General features: G+C 44.2%; 1 protein-coding gene across 1 annotated transcript in view; it reads right to left on the bottom strand.

Annotated features, from left to right (window-relative positions):
* The window catches only part of DNAH17 (dynein axonemal heavy chain 17), a 122790-nt gene that overhangs the window by 976 nt on the left and 104105 nt on the right, over positions 1 to 17709 (bottom strand). The window contains exons 71-79 of the mRNA XM_066612860.1: positions 15733 to 15881; positions 14940 to 15067; positions 13726 to 13953; positions 12782 to 12973; positions 10541 to 10720; positions 5470 to 5652; positions 4565 to 4747; positions 2915 to 3058; positions 554 to 779 (exon numbers count right to left, since the gene is read on the bottom strand). Of these exons, the coding sequence (XP_066468957.1) occupies positions 554 to 779; positions 2915 to 3058; positions 4565 to 4747; positions 5470 to 5652; positions 10541 to 10720; positions 12782 to 12973; positions 13726 to 13953; positions 14940 to 15067; positions 15733 to 15881 (1613 nt within the window). The remainder of the gene's footprint in view (positions 1 to 553; positions 780 to 2914; positions 3059 to 4564; positions 4748 to 5469; positions 5653 to 10540; positions 10721 to 12781; positions 12974 to 13725; positions 13954 to 14939; positions 15068 to 15732; positions 15882 to 17709) is intronic.

Raw genomic sequence — 17709 nt, 5'->3', positions numbered from 1 at the left:
AACCTGAAAGTGCTTGGGAAATCTTGCCAATTTGTGTTGAGGTGTGAATGCCTACAACAGAACTAACCAAGATGGCTAAAAGAAAATCACATATTTTTAAAAAGTCTCTTGCAGGGAGAACATTCTGAAGGACCTAAGGAAAATGTATTCTTGTACCTTTCCTCTTTGCTTATGTACTTTACAGTTCAAGTGTTGACAGACCACCCTATAAGTAAAGAAACATCTCTTTTCACCATCTTAGTGGGTGGGATGCAGCTGAGAAGTTTGGGGAACAAATAGATTACAGAGCGATGCCCCAATGTTCCTGAGGTGGGATACCTCCGGCAGATAGTTGGAGAGAGAAACAGGAGTTCAGGAACAAAAATCTCACAAAACAAGCTAAGGAGTAAACTTTCTACTCACTACCGCATTCTCCCACACAGAAATAATATGAGAGGGAAGGACTTGCTTCTTGTCCACACAGAATAGGACAAAACAGAACTGGCCTCCTACTTCTGACCTGGATTCTGACCTTGGCATCTTTTTCTGTAATAACATGCTAGATTATCCTTACCTTCCATGAAAAGCCCATGCACATAAGAGCCCTCTCGAGGGGGAGCTGTCATATCCTCACGGTTTTTCTTGGTAACTTCCACAGAAAGGCACATTCTGTCAAGGGGCCATTCATTTTTCCTAGCCATGGACTGCATAATGGCTGTGAGGAAAGACTGAGGGTTGAAGAAACCTGCTAGCCACACAGTTGTAGGTAGGGCAAAATCTGTTGTCCAGGCCTCCAACTCCTGAAAAGGGAAATGGCAATAGCAGATAACAATAGAAGCATGCTGAGCAATAGAAGCATGCTGAGCGATCCCCTGCTTAAATAGCAATTAAATATTCCCTTATGTGCTGAAGGAGACTTGCAATTTGTACTGGGAAGCTCTATCCAGGCTGGCCTGGATAGTTAACTTTCTACCCTTCCCTTTCTTTCTCCCTTCCCAAGCCTCCTCTTTGTTTGCTCAACGATTTCTTTAAAAAAAGGCTGGCATCAACCATATGCTCACTCAGCCTGTTTTAAAGGTGGGCATGCTAGATGGGCCCAGAGAGAAAAGGACAGTGCAGTGATGCAACCCTGGAATGCCCCACTGCCTTGTACCCTGCTCTGAATAAGTGGTGGGGCAGGGACAAGTAGGCACGGGAGGGGCAGCGGTTACAGCTGGGCCAGGCAGAGGGGAAGAAGCAATTCTGTTTTAAGAACTTCTGGGAAGGGGTATTATTAGAATAGACTCTTGTGGCCTCTGCTGCTGCTTTCTCCAGCACTGCCACCACAAATATTTGACAGTGATGCTGGAGGAGGAAGCAGGATGCTGCTGCCCTGATCATCCTCCTGCCCACACAAAGCAAGAGGAGGGTTGGAGCACATTGTAAAGAAGCTGGTAAATGGTTGGGTGGTGGGGTACCTGTTGAGTGCCCCCTGTAGCTCTAAGCAGCTGCTTCACTTTGCGTAATGGCTGATCTGGCTCTGGAACAATCCCAATTCACCACCTTAAATGAAACTTCTGTGTGGCTGGGATAGGAATTCCCATATACCAGTGTGCTGGAATTGATGTCTAGAAGTTTGAACAGTTTGTTGTGGGTATCTGTGCTTTGATATTGAAGAATACCAGTGTACACAGAAAAGAGGCATCTCCATGGCTCTTCCCTGCCTTTTAAAGTCTCTTCACTGAATCTTCCTTTTAATAACAGCAGCAACAAAGTACAGACAAAGCCCTAAGTGTAGGTAGCTCCTTGCACCTTGTGGCTTGGATCTAAAAGTTCTTGTCTGAGTGATACTTCAGTGGGGTTGCCAACATCCCTTCCCCCACAAGGGTATTCTAGACTAGAGCTTCCCATCTGTTGAGCTACTTGGGAAAGCTGCAGGCAGAAAAATCATTTATTTCCTCTGCATGAGGCAAAGCACTTTTTGTTCATACAACAGGAACTTTGGGTTCAATCCTGCATTTCCGGAGGTATGACTGTTCTGTTTTTTACCATTGCCATATGCTAGGTCTACAATTCTGCAAACCTCATTCTGCTGCTGAAACAGTGATTGCATGTTGATGTATATTTGCTTATTTTTGAAAATGTGACAGATGTGAATTTTTTTAAAACAACCTACTATAGTGGTAAAGGACAAGGAAGGCTGAGTTGGGACACTGAGGCATCAAGAGATGTTGCAGAAACCTGGAGGAAAACAGGGAGCTTTATAAACTGAACAAGGTATCCTCCTTGGCCACTGGAATCCCTGTTCAGCCAACTCTCATTTTTTGATCCTGGAACAGAAACTGGCCCACATTATGAAGTTTTTCTTTATGTAACATTGGAATTAGTATGTGGGTTACAAGTCTTTCTTTTTTTTTTAAAGCCTGCAAGCTTCATGAGACAGTCAGGTCATATTTAGCTTTGTAATATGTAGTGGTACATGAATAGTTTGTAAAGTAGTACAACAGGCCCTCAGTATCCTTAGGGGAATCATTCCAGGTCCTCCTGCGGATACCAAATTGCATGGATAATTACAACTGCGGAGGGCCTCTGCCAGAAAAACCAGGCCTTTCAGAGGGTCTGCCAGAGCCTTCTGAAAGGCACTTCTGGTAGTGTCCAGAGATCTTCTGAGGCCCTCTAGCCATGGGGTCAGCACCTGCAGTTAGTCAAATCAGCGGATGCAGAACCCATGGATAAGGAGGGCCCATTGTAGTGTTAATGCTTCATGAAACTTGTCCAAGGAGCTAAAATTGGGAAAAGCACATACAAGAAAAAATCAGCCATGAGAGGGTTAGTTAAGGAAAAGATATAACTGAGATTAGCATGGAATTCTCCTTAAAGCCCAGTAGCCAAAAGCCAGGAAGGCAGAGATCTTGCCCTTCTCAGAACACTTTCACCAAGGCAACATCTCCCTCACCCTGATCCGAAGCAGCAGGTCAGCATACCACGCTGCTAAGCCAAACAAGGATGGATAGGCGCGGTTTGTCCAGGAGTCGGGCACGTTGTCGTAGAAAAGGGCATTTGATAGCTCTTCCATGTCTGTTGTGATTGTCAACTCTCCCTTTGGGAAAACATTCAAAGCTTTTAATTAGATTCTGCCATTATAATAACCTCTTGAGGCTAAACTGCCCACTTAAATAATTGTCAGTGTAATCTTATGTCAATGTTGTCCCTGTTGATCTAACACAGGGGTGCCCAAACCCTGGCCCTGGGGCTGCATGCAGCCCTCGAGACCTCTCAATGCGGCCCTCAGGGAGCCCCCAGTCTCCAATGAGCCTCTGGCCCTCCAGAGATTTGTTGGAGCCCGCACTGGCATGACACAACGTGAGGGCGTGAGGGCAACTATTTGACCTCTCGCGTGAGCTGTGGGATGAGGGCTTCCTCCACTGCTTGCTGTTTCACATCTGTGATGCTTTGTGCAAAGGCCTTGAGCTATTGCAAGACCTTCATTCATTCATATAAGTTCCATCTTCAATATATTCATTTATGTAAACGTATTCAAATTTTAAATGTAAATTAATTCTTTTCCCCCCCGGCCCCCAACACAATGTCAGAGAGATGATGTGGCCCTCCTGCCAAAAACTTTGGACACCCCTGATCTAACGTTTTGACATCTGAATGCTTTCCAGGTCCTTTTCAGTTTGTATGTTGTGTAGGAAATCCATTGTTGTTCCTCACTTCTTGCAGAGGTTCCAGGCATTTCCTCTCAAGGCACTGCCTGCTGTTGTGGCAGCCTTCATTTCCCAGTACCCTATTGTTGAGAAAACAAATCCATTCATGCAGCTCCTGCTGTCATTGCTAATGGCAGGTGGTTGCATGATTGCAATATGATTATCAATGTATATTCTGTTTTTTACCTTTAAAACTGTTTAGTTCTTTGCTGGATGAACAGCCTCCTGCTTTATTGGCTCAGGATGAGAGTCCACACAATTTTTGTATGTGGCTTTCTTGTTTTTCCAGCTGCCCTGATTTATTAGGAGGAGCTTCTGGAAGCAGATTTGCTCCAGGAGGTAGCTTTGCTATGTTGCCATATCTTTCTTATAGAAAGGGAGCAGAAGGGAAGTGTACAGCCACTGGAGTTGGTGGGGTAGGTGGTTTACTTAAGGGGAGAAACCAGGTTCTCCCCACCTCCCAACCGTTATGCAAGCTGGCTATAGCACTGTGGAGGAGTGCTGTGCTAAGGTAAATATGGTTGAGGCATGCATTGATTGGCTGTCCGGAAAAACTCTTGGGCAATGAACATTTTCTGCACTGAAGTCAGCTACTTGCCAGTGAGAAAAGGTACCTGAGCCACGAACTAGATGTGCTTGTGTATAAGAGCACCGCTGAATGGGCAGTATTCTGCCTGGAAAAAAAAGAGTGCCATTGTGTACCAGACAGAGTAACTGTTGGAAAAGGCAGGGGAGGTGATGAAACTCAAAGAGATGATGATCTGGCATTTCCTGTTACTGAAACGGTATGTTCCACTTACTGTTCTTATGCCAGTTCATAGCATCAGTATGCTAAGTGAAACAGATAAAAATCTGTTCTGGTATAGTACTAGCCACAGCATAAAATACGCGCCTACCTTCAACCCCAAGTTTAATTCTTTGAGCGAACGCCTCATTTCACTGGTAAGGATGTTCATGCGCTCACATTCCTGGAAGGCAACCACCACATATGGGGTCTTCTCGGCTGCCTTGGCCATGATTTCTACCATGTTGAAGGGCTCTGGAAGCCGATCCATGATCTCATCTAGCACAGCTTTCACCTATTATGCCAAAGACCACACGGACACCTCACTAAGCATATCAAGACTTCAAAATATTCCACCAATCGCTATAGGTTACTATCTGCTCCACTGGGTAGGCAGACTTCGGAATAGGGCATTCCAGATTTATTTGACCCTAAATATTATATCTAAAAGATTTGTATCCCACCTTTCCACCATTTAGGTCTTCAAGCCTGCAGCAAATTAACCTACTTGAATGAAATTGTTTTGCATTTCAGCAAAATGTCTCCAACCCTAGAACAACCAACAGGTTCCTTCCCTTCACATGGTGGTCTACTCTTGAGGGCTGTGCTGGCTTGATGACAGTTAAGTTTCCTAATGGCAGGGAGTTGCCTTCTTCCCTTGCCAATGTCCATTACTGTTTTGGCTGTTGCAACCTCCATTGTGGGCCAAAAGCCCCCCTAAAAACAGCTGCCCCTTACATCAGGCTGGGAGCACAGCAGATAATGCCAGCTGAGGGGGCAAGGGCTGTCATTGCCACAACATTCTTCCCCTAAACAGCTCACTTGAGAGCTATGTGAATCTCACTACAGAAAATCCAATACAACTTGAGAGTCTTACAGTGGGAGGAATAGAACTTTAGTTCTTCCAGACCTGCTGTTAGGGAAAATTAAAAGAAAAAAACAATTTTAAGGCCATGAACAGTAACAGAGGTGCTAGAACTCCATTGCCGAAAGAAACAGGTTGAAATATTTTCGTACCTTTTCTTCTCGAGACACACCAGTCCCTCCTCCAGTGTCTGACTCTTTGGGCTGCATTTCCAACACGGTACGGAAAAGTTTCTCAGAGGTGACAGTGAGGAAGCCAATCTCTGCATTAGGATGGAGCCCATACAGGTAAGGAGACTCAGGTGGGAGGTTCTCATCAATGTATTCATGATAGCCCTTCAAGACAGGCATTATACACAACTGTAAATGTTAGGAGCTCAGCAACTCCACTAGCCATGTAATCCAGTCCATCTCTTTCAGTTTTACTTTCACACTGACTTTTGGTTAACTGTGCAGTCATAACCATCATTGTCCTCTTTGTGATTGTTTATCTAACCCACAAATGCAACATTTTTTTTATGGACACCTGAAATAATGTTTGTGTTTGTTTTGAAATATTTTTCCTTCATACTAAGACACAAGCAAAGTGTGCAGCTATTCCATGGGACAATATATGTGAGTTTTAGCCCACGTGGGAATCGAGGCCATGCCTTTACTGCAATTCATGGCAAAAGCCACAGTAGTCCCTCCCTCCTTTGGCAGACATCCTGTATCTGTTTGCTAGCCAAAAGAGGAGGGAGTCCCCCACCTCCCTGAGGGTTTGGCCTTTTGAGGTAAACATCCTGCTCTTGGCAATGACAGCAGGGTTCACATACTGTTACCCTAGATACTCAGTATAGTATGTAAAATTTTTGCCAAGTAATCAAGCTCCAATTCTCACTTTGCCTTATCTCCGGGTCAATCAGAGGGCAGAGCCTTTCAACTCTGAACAGTTTCCTTTCTCTGCTCAGCTCAACAAAGCTCAGGCAGGTACCGCATTAGTTGCTATAGTGGTTTTCCTGGGACATTCCAGCCAAAGTTAACCTTTTATTCTCCTTCCTTCTGCTGCAGCCTGGTTCTGCTTGCAAATGCTTGCAAAGCAGGTCTGTTTTTTGAAACACTAGGGTGGGATCCTCCTTCCCAGGCTACAATTCAGTGCACCATTACTTAAGAATAACACCCATGGAAAGCAGTGGGTCTACTTCTGAGTAAAAAGGGTTGCAAATATCACATCTCTCTGCTGTAAATTGAATTGCACACTCTCAGTTATGTGTTATGGGTTGTATGTTGTATGCAGAGCCAGACATCTTAAAGGTGGATTTGATTCATGGTGGTTTCCAACCTTTTTCACTTGCATATCCCTTGGCAGCCCATTTCCATAAATTGTACCCTTCATATTAGCAAAATGTTTGTAATTAATAATACAAGCCTTCATCTCCTCCATATGAAAGCCCAGACTTCATGTATTCATCCCATATTTTCTCTTTTCATCTGTTTGAAGAACTGCCTTTGCACTATTTTGCACCACAAGTGTGCTGAGAAATTCTGGGTGATTGATCACTTTCCATATTATGTTTCAGCTTTTTTACTGTGCTGGTTTTCAATCACTGGTTCATAGATGAATTGATGACCAAAAACTAGCTATTGGTGGGGCTTTCACAACCAGCTAGCTACCTCCCTTCCTGCCTTGCTGGTCCTTGCAAGGCAGGAATGCCTTGCAAAGCATTCTGGAGCATGACCTACCTTTTTCTGCCATTATTCTATTCTTTTTCAAGTACCCCTAAAGGTCCTGTTGAGTGTCCCTGGGAGTACGTGAATACCAGCTTGGGAACCACTGTTTTACTGGTATGTAGTTTACAGTGCACTTACTCTGATAGTATTTAAAAAAAGGTGGCGAGTACCAGAATTTAAAAAAGAATAAAAATGTATCTTATGATCTTTTACTATGCTCTTAATAAATTAGAGAGTAAAGTTCTTAGGTAACAATTAGTGGTAGGTTATTTTTCAGGATCTGGTCTTGAGTAAAATCAGACAAAACTATAGTCAGACACCCCCATAAGTTTAACCCCCGACTTATCTGAGGGTCATAGAAAATTCCATGATCATTGGCTCAAAACCTGCCCTCGGCTTACCTGTAGGGTTGACTTATAGGTGAATGTCTGCGGTAGTTTTTGGTGCTGTTAGTTTTTGGAGTAGGCATGCATAGGCTTGTGTCAGAAAGCGCCTTTTCCTGCCCAGTGTCGTTGCTAGGGCAGTGCGGGCCACACGGGGTGACACATGCACTGATGACCAAAATCACTAAAATCGTGGTTTGTAGGAATAATACAATCATGTTTTATACCATTTGATGCGGAATTTACAGCAGAATGCAATGAAAAAAATGGAGTGAAATATCTCAATTCTATCAAAAGTTATGGCCAAAATACCAGAAAACAAAAATACATGGAGTGCATGGTCAGGTCAGGCAAAGAGGAATGCAAGGCCACCAGAATGGTCCTGATCTGATGACAGTGGCGCTCAACAAATGCTCCAGAAGGCAGGCCCCTCCCCATAAAAAGAATAAAACAGAGGCTTCAGCTGGTAAGGTGAATTTTTTCTTCTTCTTTAGACTCGTAAAGCTGGGTGGGTCCTAACAGTGATCCGGTTTAAATAAAGAACTTAACTTGAACTGGACACTGGGTAGGGCTGGTTTTGCGTGGGTATTGCAGGCAGGTTACAATGAAAACTCACTTAGTGGATCAGGGCTTGCTTCCCCTTATTTCAGTGGTTCTCACACATTTAGCACCAGGACCCACTTTTTAGATGAAAATCTGTCAGGACCCACTGGAAGTGATGACATGACTGTAAGTGACATCATCAAGCAGGAAAATTTTTAGCAATCCTAGGCTGCAATCCTACTCACACTTACCCAGGAGTAAATCCCATTTACTATCATTTTTAAAAGTATATGCATAGTAGCTTGTTAAAAGTACCTAAGAACAGCCCCACTGGATCAGACTATAGGCCCATCTAGTTCAGCTTCCTGTATCTCACAGCGGCCCACCAGATGCCCCAGGGAGCACACCAGATAACAAGAGATCTCATCCTGGTACTCTCCCTTGCATCTGGCATTCTGACATAACCCATTTCTAAAATCAGGAGGTTGCGCATACACATCATGGCTTGTAACCTGTAATGGATTTTTCCTCCAGAAACTTGTCCAATCCCCTTTTAAAGGCATCCAGGCCAGATGCCGTCACCACATCCTGTGGCAAGGAGTTCCACAGACCAACCACACGCTGAGTAAAGAAATATTTTCTTTTGTCTGTCCTAAGCCTCCCAACACTCAATTTGAGTGGATGTCCCCTGGTTCTGGTGTTGTGTGAGAGTGTAAAGAGCATCTCTCTATCCACTTTATCCTTCCCATGCATAATTTCCTTCCCATGCATACAGGTCTGTAATATTTACCCAAATGCAGTCACATCCCATGGTAACCACAAGTCTAATATATTAAAACTAAAATATTGAAATGAATGGGGACCCACCTCAAATGGGCCCGCGACACACCTAGTGGGTCCTGACCCACAGTTTGAGAAACACTGCCTTATTTAATTGTTTTACTTTAATTTAATTATAATTATTTCAATTTGCTTGATGATGTCACTTCTGGCCATGACATCACTGCCGGTGGTTCCTCGACGGATTGTCATTCTAAAACGTAGGTCCTGGTGCTAAAAGTTTGAGAACCGCTGCAATAAGGTGTTAGTAAGATGACACCCTTGGGGGACACACCACTAGTGACTAAAGTAACTGTAGGAAGAATACCATCATATATCAATTGATGTGTAATTTCATGCCGTGCAATAAAACAAACCCCGGTGAAATATCTGTGTTCTATCAAAAGGTACAACCAAAAGGCAGGTGGGGTGATGGTGTATCACCACACCTACCACCTGGGGTGTTGTCTTGCCCACTGCACGGAAGGAGGTCCATCATGGGGGTGATGCTCTAGTCTCCTGTTCCAGGTGACGTGAACCGCAGTGACGCCTCTGCTCTTGCTTTTGGAGAAAAACGTGTTGCGCCTCTCCTGCTCTGTGAATTGGTTGGAATCTTGGGAAAGGAAGGGGGCAAGGAAGCGTCCATCCATTTCTTTCAGAACAGAGGGAGTGAGACAAGGTGGTAGCACACATGCACACACATGGAGAGGGGTAGCTAAGGCCAAATGGGGCAGGGGCAGTCTACTGACCACAATGAGACTTATTTCTGAATAGACACAGATAGGATTGTGGCAGAGGTAACTTTCTCTGCCCCTCCTTTTGATGCTGGGGGGGAAGGAGCTCGTAGTCCCTTTTTTTTGTTGGGGGGGGTCAGACTGAGTCATATTATTCTATGAAGTGTTAATGCTTTGTACATTGCAGCAAAGGAGCCCAGTGCCTCTGAAATCCCTGCCTCAACCACAAGCTACTGCTTTGAATCCCCAAGAGCATGAGCAACACACACCCTCACCTACACCTGTCTTGAATCACATTTATGAAGATGACCTCTGTGAAGGAAACTGGGGGGGGGGAGGAAAGAAAGAAGTCTTGTCGATGGAAGGAGGCCATGTGTTTAATCCAGATGTTTGCAGGCAGGAGACTGATGCAAGTGGAAAAGGGTCGTTTCCAAGACAAGTTGCGAGCCCCCTTCCCCACAACTCGGGTTTGCAATCTTATACCCACTTCGTTGGAAGCAAGCGCTATTGAACATCTTGGGGCTTACTTCTGCATGGGCAGACATAGGGTACTATAAATGAATGGCACACCCCCCTCCAGCAGGAGGAGAATCAAAGTGCTGTTGGCTTTCCCCAATCCCAAGCAGAGCAAAAACTCAAGCAAAAGCTGCTTTTGCTGCTGTCTCTCCTACATGCCACAAGCAAGAGCAAGTGACAGCTGCCCTTTAAAGGTAAAAACAAGGTGAGGGTGAGCTATGGCAAAGGAAGGCTCTGCTGACTGTTATTGTTAGGGTGCTGTCACCAGCTCGGTGGACTCAAAACGCGTGGATATAAAAAAATGAGTTTTGCAACCGTATGTTCCAAACTTATGTGGAAGGCTCAAAACTCACAGATTAAGGGTGAAAAGGTGGGAAAGGTACTTGGATATTCTTCACACCTGACCTCAATTTCTCATGCAGCAAGAACCTTAGGTAAGGGCTGTGGTCCTTCACTTTGCAGGTGGAGTGATGGTTGGCCCAGCACACTGTTTGACCACTCTTCCTCCTATTTTCTTACCTTATAATCGGAGTTTGGTGGTATTAGGAATCCTGGTGCCAGGAACATTTCTCCCTCCAACATCTCCATACGGATGTATTCGCCCAGGTAAGTCCGGCACAGTCTGCGGTCCCAGTCATCAGTGATGTGTCCCCCATACATAATCTCACCAAAGAGGTAGCGTAGGTCATCCCAGGGAACCTAGGAAGAAATGCCAGCTCAATGTAACGAAACGAACAAAGAGAACACAGTTCTAGTACTTGAGGCTAGTAGCTGGTTGCATGAGCACAATCACTCTGGCTGTGTCAGAAAGAAAACTACATAATTCAGAAAACAGAGTAATTTCAGCAACGCTTTTTACTGAAAATTACTCATGAGTGCAGCGACAAACCTTGAAAACACTACTGCTTCAAACAAATGTGGCCACTCAGTTTGAAGAGTGGCCACTAGGCGGAGAGCCTGTGGAAACACTACAACCTATGAAAGCTGAGAAGTGAACCAATCAGATTTTCACTCTGTTGACTCAGAACAATGTGTGCTATACCGTAGTAGGGAAAAGATCTTGGGTTTCCAAATGCAGGGGGTCTTGCATGCCTTGTACAATGACAGACCCAAGAGAAAAGATGCAGTTTTGTTGTTCTAGATCGGGTTGTCCAAACCCTGGCCCAGGAGCCATTTGCGGCCCTTGGGGACCTCAATCAGGCCCGCAGGAAGCTCCCAGTCTCCAATAAGCCTCTGGCCCTCCAGAGACTCGCTGGAGCCTGCGCTGACCTGATGCAATTGCTCTCAGCATGAGGGTGACTGTTCAACCTCTCATGTGAGCTGTGGGATGAGGGCTCCCTCCACTGCTTGCTGTTTCATGTTTGTGATGCAGCAGTGGCAGTGAAGGAAAGGCCAGCCTTGTTTTGTGCAAGGCTTGTTATAGTCCTTGAGCTATTGCAAGACCTTCATTCATTCATATAAGTTCCATCTCTAATGTATTCATTTATTAACTTTGTTCAAATTTGAAATGTAGAGTAATTCTTTTCTTCCTAGCCCCCAACAGTGTCAGAGAGATGATGTGGCCCTCCTGCCAAAAAGTTTGGACACCCCTGTTCTAGGTGCAGAGCCCCTACTGTACCAAAAATGGAAATGTCCTCTCCTTCCTGGGACTAATTCTGCTGGGTTCAGTGCTTATCTGTTACAAGTCCCTGCCAAGCTTATGCCGGAGTCTAGTTGCCTCCTTTTTGAATACAAGATGAGAAGGGTTGGGTGTTTGGAAAGCAAGCAAACATTTATTGCCTATACCAGTGGTCTCCATACTTAAACACTGGGACCCGCTTTTAAAATTGACACTCTATTGCAGGGGTCTCCAAACCAGATGCGACCCACAGCAAGCCTTTTTCTGGCCCACAGCCAACCTCTTCTCCCCTGAAAGCCTCTGGCCCACTCAACTTAACATGACCAGAACCGTGCTCTGATTGTGTCTGGAGGGTGTTCGGAGGGCCAGAGAGGTTGAATGAATGAGCCCATTCATTCATTTATTCACTCATCTAAGTACCATCTCTTATTTATTTATTTAAATTTTATATTTAAATTTTTTTTCCGGCCCTCCACACCACGCCATTTGATGCGGCCCTCTGGCCAAAAAGTTTGGAGACCCCTGCTCTGTTGGAGCCCACCTAGCTTTACATGACTTAAAAAAAGTTTCACTTTACCAGCTGCTCAAGGCTCTGTTTTTGTTCTTTTTATTGGGTGTGTGTGTGTGTGGCTGCCTTCTGGAGATTTTATTCAGCTCCCCATTCATCAGATTGGGACCATTCTAGTGGCCTTACATTTCCCTTTGCTGGGCCTTCAATAAGAGCTGAGATGTGTTCACCTACTCATGAGTGAATGCACATATGGCTCAGTTTTTCTTTTCATAGGGCTCAATACGTTTTCTTTGTCAACTCGGAGGCAGTGACTTCCTTCTTGAGAATTTGTTGGGGCCGGTGTTCATCAGATCAGGACAATTTTGGTGTGTTGCGTTCCCCTTAGTCTGCCCTTCAACGTAGACTCAGGCATGGTCAACTACTTGCAAGTAAACACAGTTTACTCCTTTGTTTTCATTGGGTTCAATACATTTTCCTTGTCAGCTATCAGCTTGTCTGTTTTGCAACCCATCAAAAACCAAATTGCAACCCACAGTTTGAAAATCTTATACAGTAGTTACTGCTTTACTAAGTAAGTTACTACAGTAGTTATTGCTTTACTAAGTAAATCACTGTGTCAGCAAAACCTTACCTTCACATTAGCTTCCAGGTAATTATACAGCACATTGATAGAAATTGTGAGATCTCCATTGTTAAATGGATAAGACCTGTTCCAGCCTTGAGCTCCAAATTTCCGCCTTTCTGCCACCACAGCATGGAAATAGCAAAGGGCAAAGAGAATGCACTTGAATTCGATTTCTTTGGTGCACATTTCCAGGGTGTCCTAAAGAGAACAAAATCAGGCTGCATTCTTACTCTAGGCAGAATATATTTGTTTAATGGCGGGAAAAATAGTGACTTAGAATAGTGATCCAGAAGCAGCCTGGAGGCTTGCATACAACAACTTCAAATGGTAACTAAATATTTATCACACAGTAAAATACTGCTGTAAACAGCTAGTATTCTCACTGAAATGCTCATGGCCCTGTGGATGCTACAGATCTAAATATTTTCACAAAATTAGGCATCTGTAATGATCTTGGTAGAAAATATCTGGTTGTTGCAGAAGCCAGCAGCTGCCCCAAACAAGAAAGAGGTAGGCCTGGAAGGTCCAGCAGATTCTGGCATAGTTTCCTGTGGATGCAAGCAGCCATCTTAGGGCCCTAGGTCCTGGCCACAGAGACCTTTTTCTAGTGTCTCCAATTCCTGCTGTTTTAGTAATACCTTCAAACTGACCAGCCCATCGCACACTTTGCTCATGTGATCCATGGATGGGAAGCAGCAAGGGAGCTGGACTGGAGGCTCCTGTAGGATGGATCTAGTCACTGGCCCTCACTCACTTTGCCTATCCAGTCTCAAGGCAGATAAATAGCACATAACTTGGGCACAAACACAAGGTAGAAAATTCAGAATGGAGGCAAGGGCTTAACCATTTTTAGCCAAGGCATTGTTGGCGTCTCCAAGGAGATGGAGGACACCTGTTACGCTTGTGACAGGACATGAGTTCTAAAAGACTGACTAGCAGAGGCTGCTTACCTGTGTGAAGAGATCCAGAGCTTTGTGTAAGTTGGCATACATGCCCGTTGGAGGCTCGTTGGTGATTTTAATGGCATTTTCCAAAAGTCCTTGAGGGATAATGTGAGAATCTGGGGAGGGAGCAGGCTCAGCGCTCATAAATACTCGATAATCATCATGGCTGCCAGTGCTATACCGTTCAACTTTCTTATCCAATGTGCCGAGCCACTTGGCTACTAGATGTATGTTCTGCAGGGTACATACAGAGGGGTCACACATGTCCAGGAATTACTGAAGCAATTAGTGTGCTAAAGAATTCTTCAAATCCTGAATGCAAGGGCACTGTGGATGCAGGGTAGCACAATAGACAAGGGCCTGTTTCTCCCTCTGAGGAGTACTACTTATCTCCAGGGTCAGATGTTGTGTGCAAGAATGGATGACTGAGAGCCCAACCCTATCCAATTTTCTAGTGCCAGTGCAGCTGTGCCAAAGGGGCGTGTATTGCATCCTCTGGTGGGAAGGCAGTCACAGATGCCTCCTTAAGGTATGGAAACATTTGTTCCCTTATCTTGGGGCTGCATTGCAGCTGCACCGGTGCTGGAAAGTTGGATAGGATTGGGCCCTTAGTACACAGTTGTTCCTGCAGTGAGGGAGAAGCGGTCACCTGGTCCCTCCTCCACTCTAAACCTGCTATTCTTCCTTGACTCATTTGTGGGGGAGGGGGGGTGTCCTCAAGTTGGCATACAACTGCACCTTATTACCACTCCAGCCATCTCCGCTTCTGGAGGCATCACAGCAGGGCCATATTTTCCCAGCAACAGCACTTCACTCTCATGTAAACAGCCTACACCAGTGCTTCCAAAACTTTTTAGCATTGGGACCTACTTTTTAAAATGATAATCTATCGCAACCCACTAGATTAAAAAAACACCTGGATATATTCTATGGCATGCCAATTACATAAGAAAATGGGAAAATGTGACATTTAAATTTGGGGGTATGGAGATTACCTTATATCACAGAATAGCATTCCAGTTAACAATTTTCTTCTGCAAACCAGGCAGAAGAGTGCTTTCAAAGCTTTTTTTAATGATTCAAAAATTTCTAAACCCACAGTTTGGAAACCACTGGTCTACTCGTCCAAGCACCACCTGTCCAAACACTCCTTAGCGGAGTACTGCTTGTGGTAACACACTGTACTAGACAAAACTAAAAACCTAACAATATTGTAATACCTGAAGAATGACCCAATGTCCTCCTTCTGCAGCCACGTCTAGAGCATGTTCAGCCACAACCTCTTGTCCTTGTCCTAGTGACACATTGTGAATTTTCCCATTGTCTATGGTGAAGCCAAGCTTTTGACCTATGAGAGTTATTTGAATTAAAATGCTGCATTCTCTTTCATTGTCTTCTTATTGTTTAAAATGATTTTCAGTGCAAATAAAGGCAGCTTACAGCAATTTAAAAAAATCAACTAATCTATGAAAAAAATTAAAACATTACCGTAATAAAAACATACATTAAAACTGCAAAGTAAAAGCAGCAATAGAAGATATGAAACACTGTCTGATGTTACAAGCCCAGCACCAGGCAGACTTCACAGGGGCAAGTGTTTGTCTTAGTGGGTGCCACAACTGAGGAGGCCCTTTCTCCTGCAGCCAGCCAGATTGAAGGGGAACCCAGAGAAGGACCTCTGATGGTAAGTGCTGTGAAAGGACAGATTGGCATGAAAACAGGTATGATGTCAGGTGGCCAGCTCCAAAGCCATGTAGGGCTTTAACAGTTAGCACTAGCAGTTGAATTGTGCTAATTATGATTGGGAGCTAATGGAGCTCTTTAAGCACTGGACAAATATGTTCCCATTGCCAGGTCCCAGTTAGTTGCAGCTTCATTTTGCACTAACTGTAGTTTCTGAACAGCCTTCAAAGGCAGCTGTGTGTACAACTTTAAGCATTAGTTTCACCTAGCGATTACAATAGCATGGATAGTCGGGACCCGGCTGTAGGAAAGGGTAAGCGAGAGTCTTACCCAGTGCTTCAACATCCTTCAGAGGATCAACTCCAGGAGAGAGGATAAAGAATATTGGTGTAGATTGACTGCTTTCTTCATACGACTTGGAGAATTCAACACTTCGGCCTTCAACAAATTTACTCCCCATCTTCTCTTCTACAAAGTTTCTGAGAAAACCATATGGGGCATTGAAATGGATCTGGCGAGCATTTTAACCCAAAGACCTGCACTGTTGCAACTACCGTAATTCTCAGTAGGATGTATATTTTTTTTATCATCAGCCCTTGCTTGGCTTTGAGTAGATATACCTGAGACTGCTACAATAGGAAAGTGAGTCTCCAAGGTGTGAAGAAGGAGCTCTCAGACAAATTGAACAAGACTTTAAAAAAAAATTGTTTTATGATCTAGTTTGAGAGAACATGGTGAATTGCAAGAGTTTCATGTTGACAAAGGGAATCCCTGGAAGAATTAACCCATTTGCCCACTAACTGAAAATAAGAGCTTCAAGGAGACTGGCTCATTCCGTACTGTGAGCTGATAATAACAAATTCATTCCACAGTTAATTCACTGGAGAGAGTAAAGACTTGATGGAATCCACTGGTAGCAATAAAGTGCATACACCGCTAGCTTTCTGGAAGTATTTAGTCTTACATGGTCCTAAGGGAATTGTGTTATTTGCTTATGTTCTTTTGCTAACGCAGCAGCAGATCTAAAGTTCCTTGGGACCCAGGAAACAGCCTAAGCTTTCATTTGTGCTATTAATCTGCAGCAGAAAACAATGATTAGCTAAAATTACCCAGATTTTTGTTGAGAGGTGTGATTCTGATGGAGATGGTGTAAGTACCCACAGTCAGTTCAAAAGAGCCCCCCTAAGATGTCTATTATCTTTACTGGCATTATCAAATAACCAGCTTTTAAGTTTTGTAGCTCTGCAAAATAAAGATGGAAGAATTGTTGTGAATTAACTAGTGAAACACTAGTATGGGCGCAATCCTAACCTACTTTCCAGCACTGACATAGGGGCAATGCAACTCCGAGGTAAGGGAACAAACATTGCCCTACCTTGAGGAGGCCTCTGTGACTGTCCCCCATCTGCAGGATATAGCACATGCCCCACTGGCACAGCTATGCCAGTGCTGGAAAGTGGGTTAGGATTGTGCTCTAAGTGTGTAGAAGAGCTGATCTCTTCCCACCCCCACCAACAACTTCATGTCACTCAGCAGGCCTAACTTTCTGGAGATGGTAGCTCCACAACTGGGGTGTAGTTCTTCCATGAAAACAGAAGCCCTCCAAGAGCCTATGTTTAGTATGCAAAAGTATGTAAAAAGCTTGTTTATTTGTCTTTTAAGTGGGCCTGGACTGATATAATTCTGCATTTTGTAGGTTGCTATTAAACAACTAGGTGGAGAGGTTTAGCAAAAAGATAATAGGTAGAGATGTTTGAACATGGTGTTATTTATTTTACTCAGAAGTAAGCTCATTGTGTTCATTAAGACTTGGGCTGTAATCTTATCTTACTCACCGGACACAAACATCTCTGATAAGTTATGAAGATGAATGGTCATTAGCCTGATCTCTTTTCACTTAGTATCTCACAGTACTTTTCTTCTGTGTCAAGATGTACCAGCTGCAATAAGGTGAAATTATCTCCAGTGGCGTCACTAGCATTCGCGTCACCCGGTGCAGGAGGCCTGTGCGTCCCCCCATGTAGTGGGCGGGGCAACACCTCAGGTGGGCATGGTGATGTACCATCGTCCCACCCCCACCAGTTTTTTGGCTGTACCTTTTGTTGTAACACAGATATTTCAATGTGGTTTGTTTCATTGCATTCTGCATGAAAGTATGCATTGATTGATATATAACATGATGGTCTTATTCCTCCAAATTCTGATTCTAGTGATTTTGAAAACTTGTAGAGTCACACACACACACACCCCCGTGTCAACTTACTAACATCTTATTGCAGCAGTTCTCAAACTTTTAGCACTGGGACC

This window comes from Tiliqua scincoides, chromosome 2 (genome assembly GCF_035046505.1).
Source record: "Tiliqua scincoides isolate rTilSci1 chromosome 2, rTilSci1.hap2, whole genome shotgun sequence".
NCBI lineage: Eukaryota > Metazoa > Chordata > Lepidosauria > Squamata > Scincidae > Tiliqua > Tiliqua scincoides.
The sequence above is the reverse complement of the archived record's forward strand: the minus strand, read 5'-3'. Positions and strand labels throughout refer to the sequence as shown.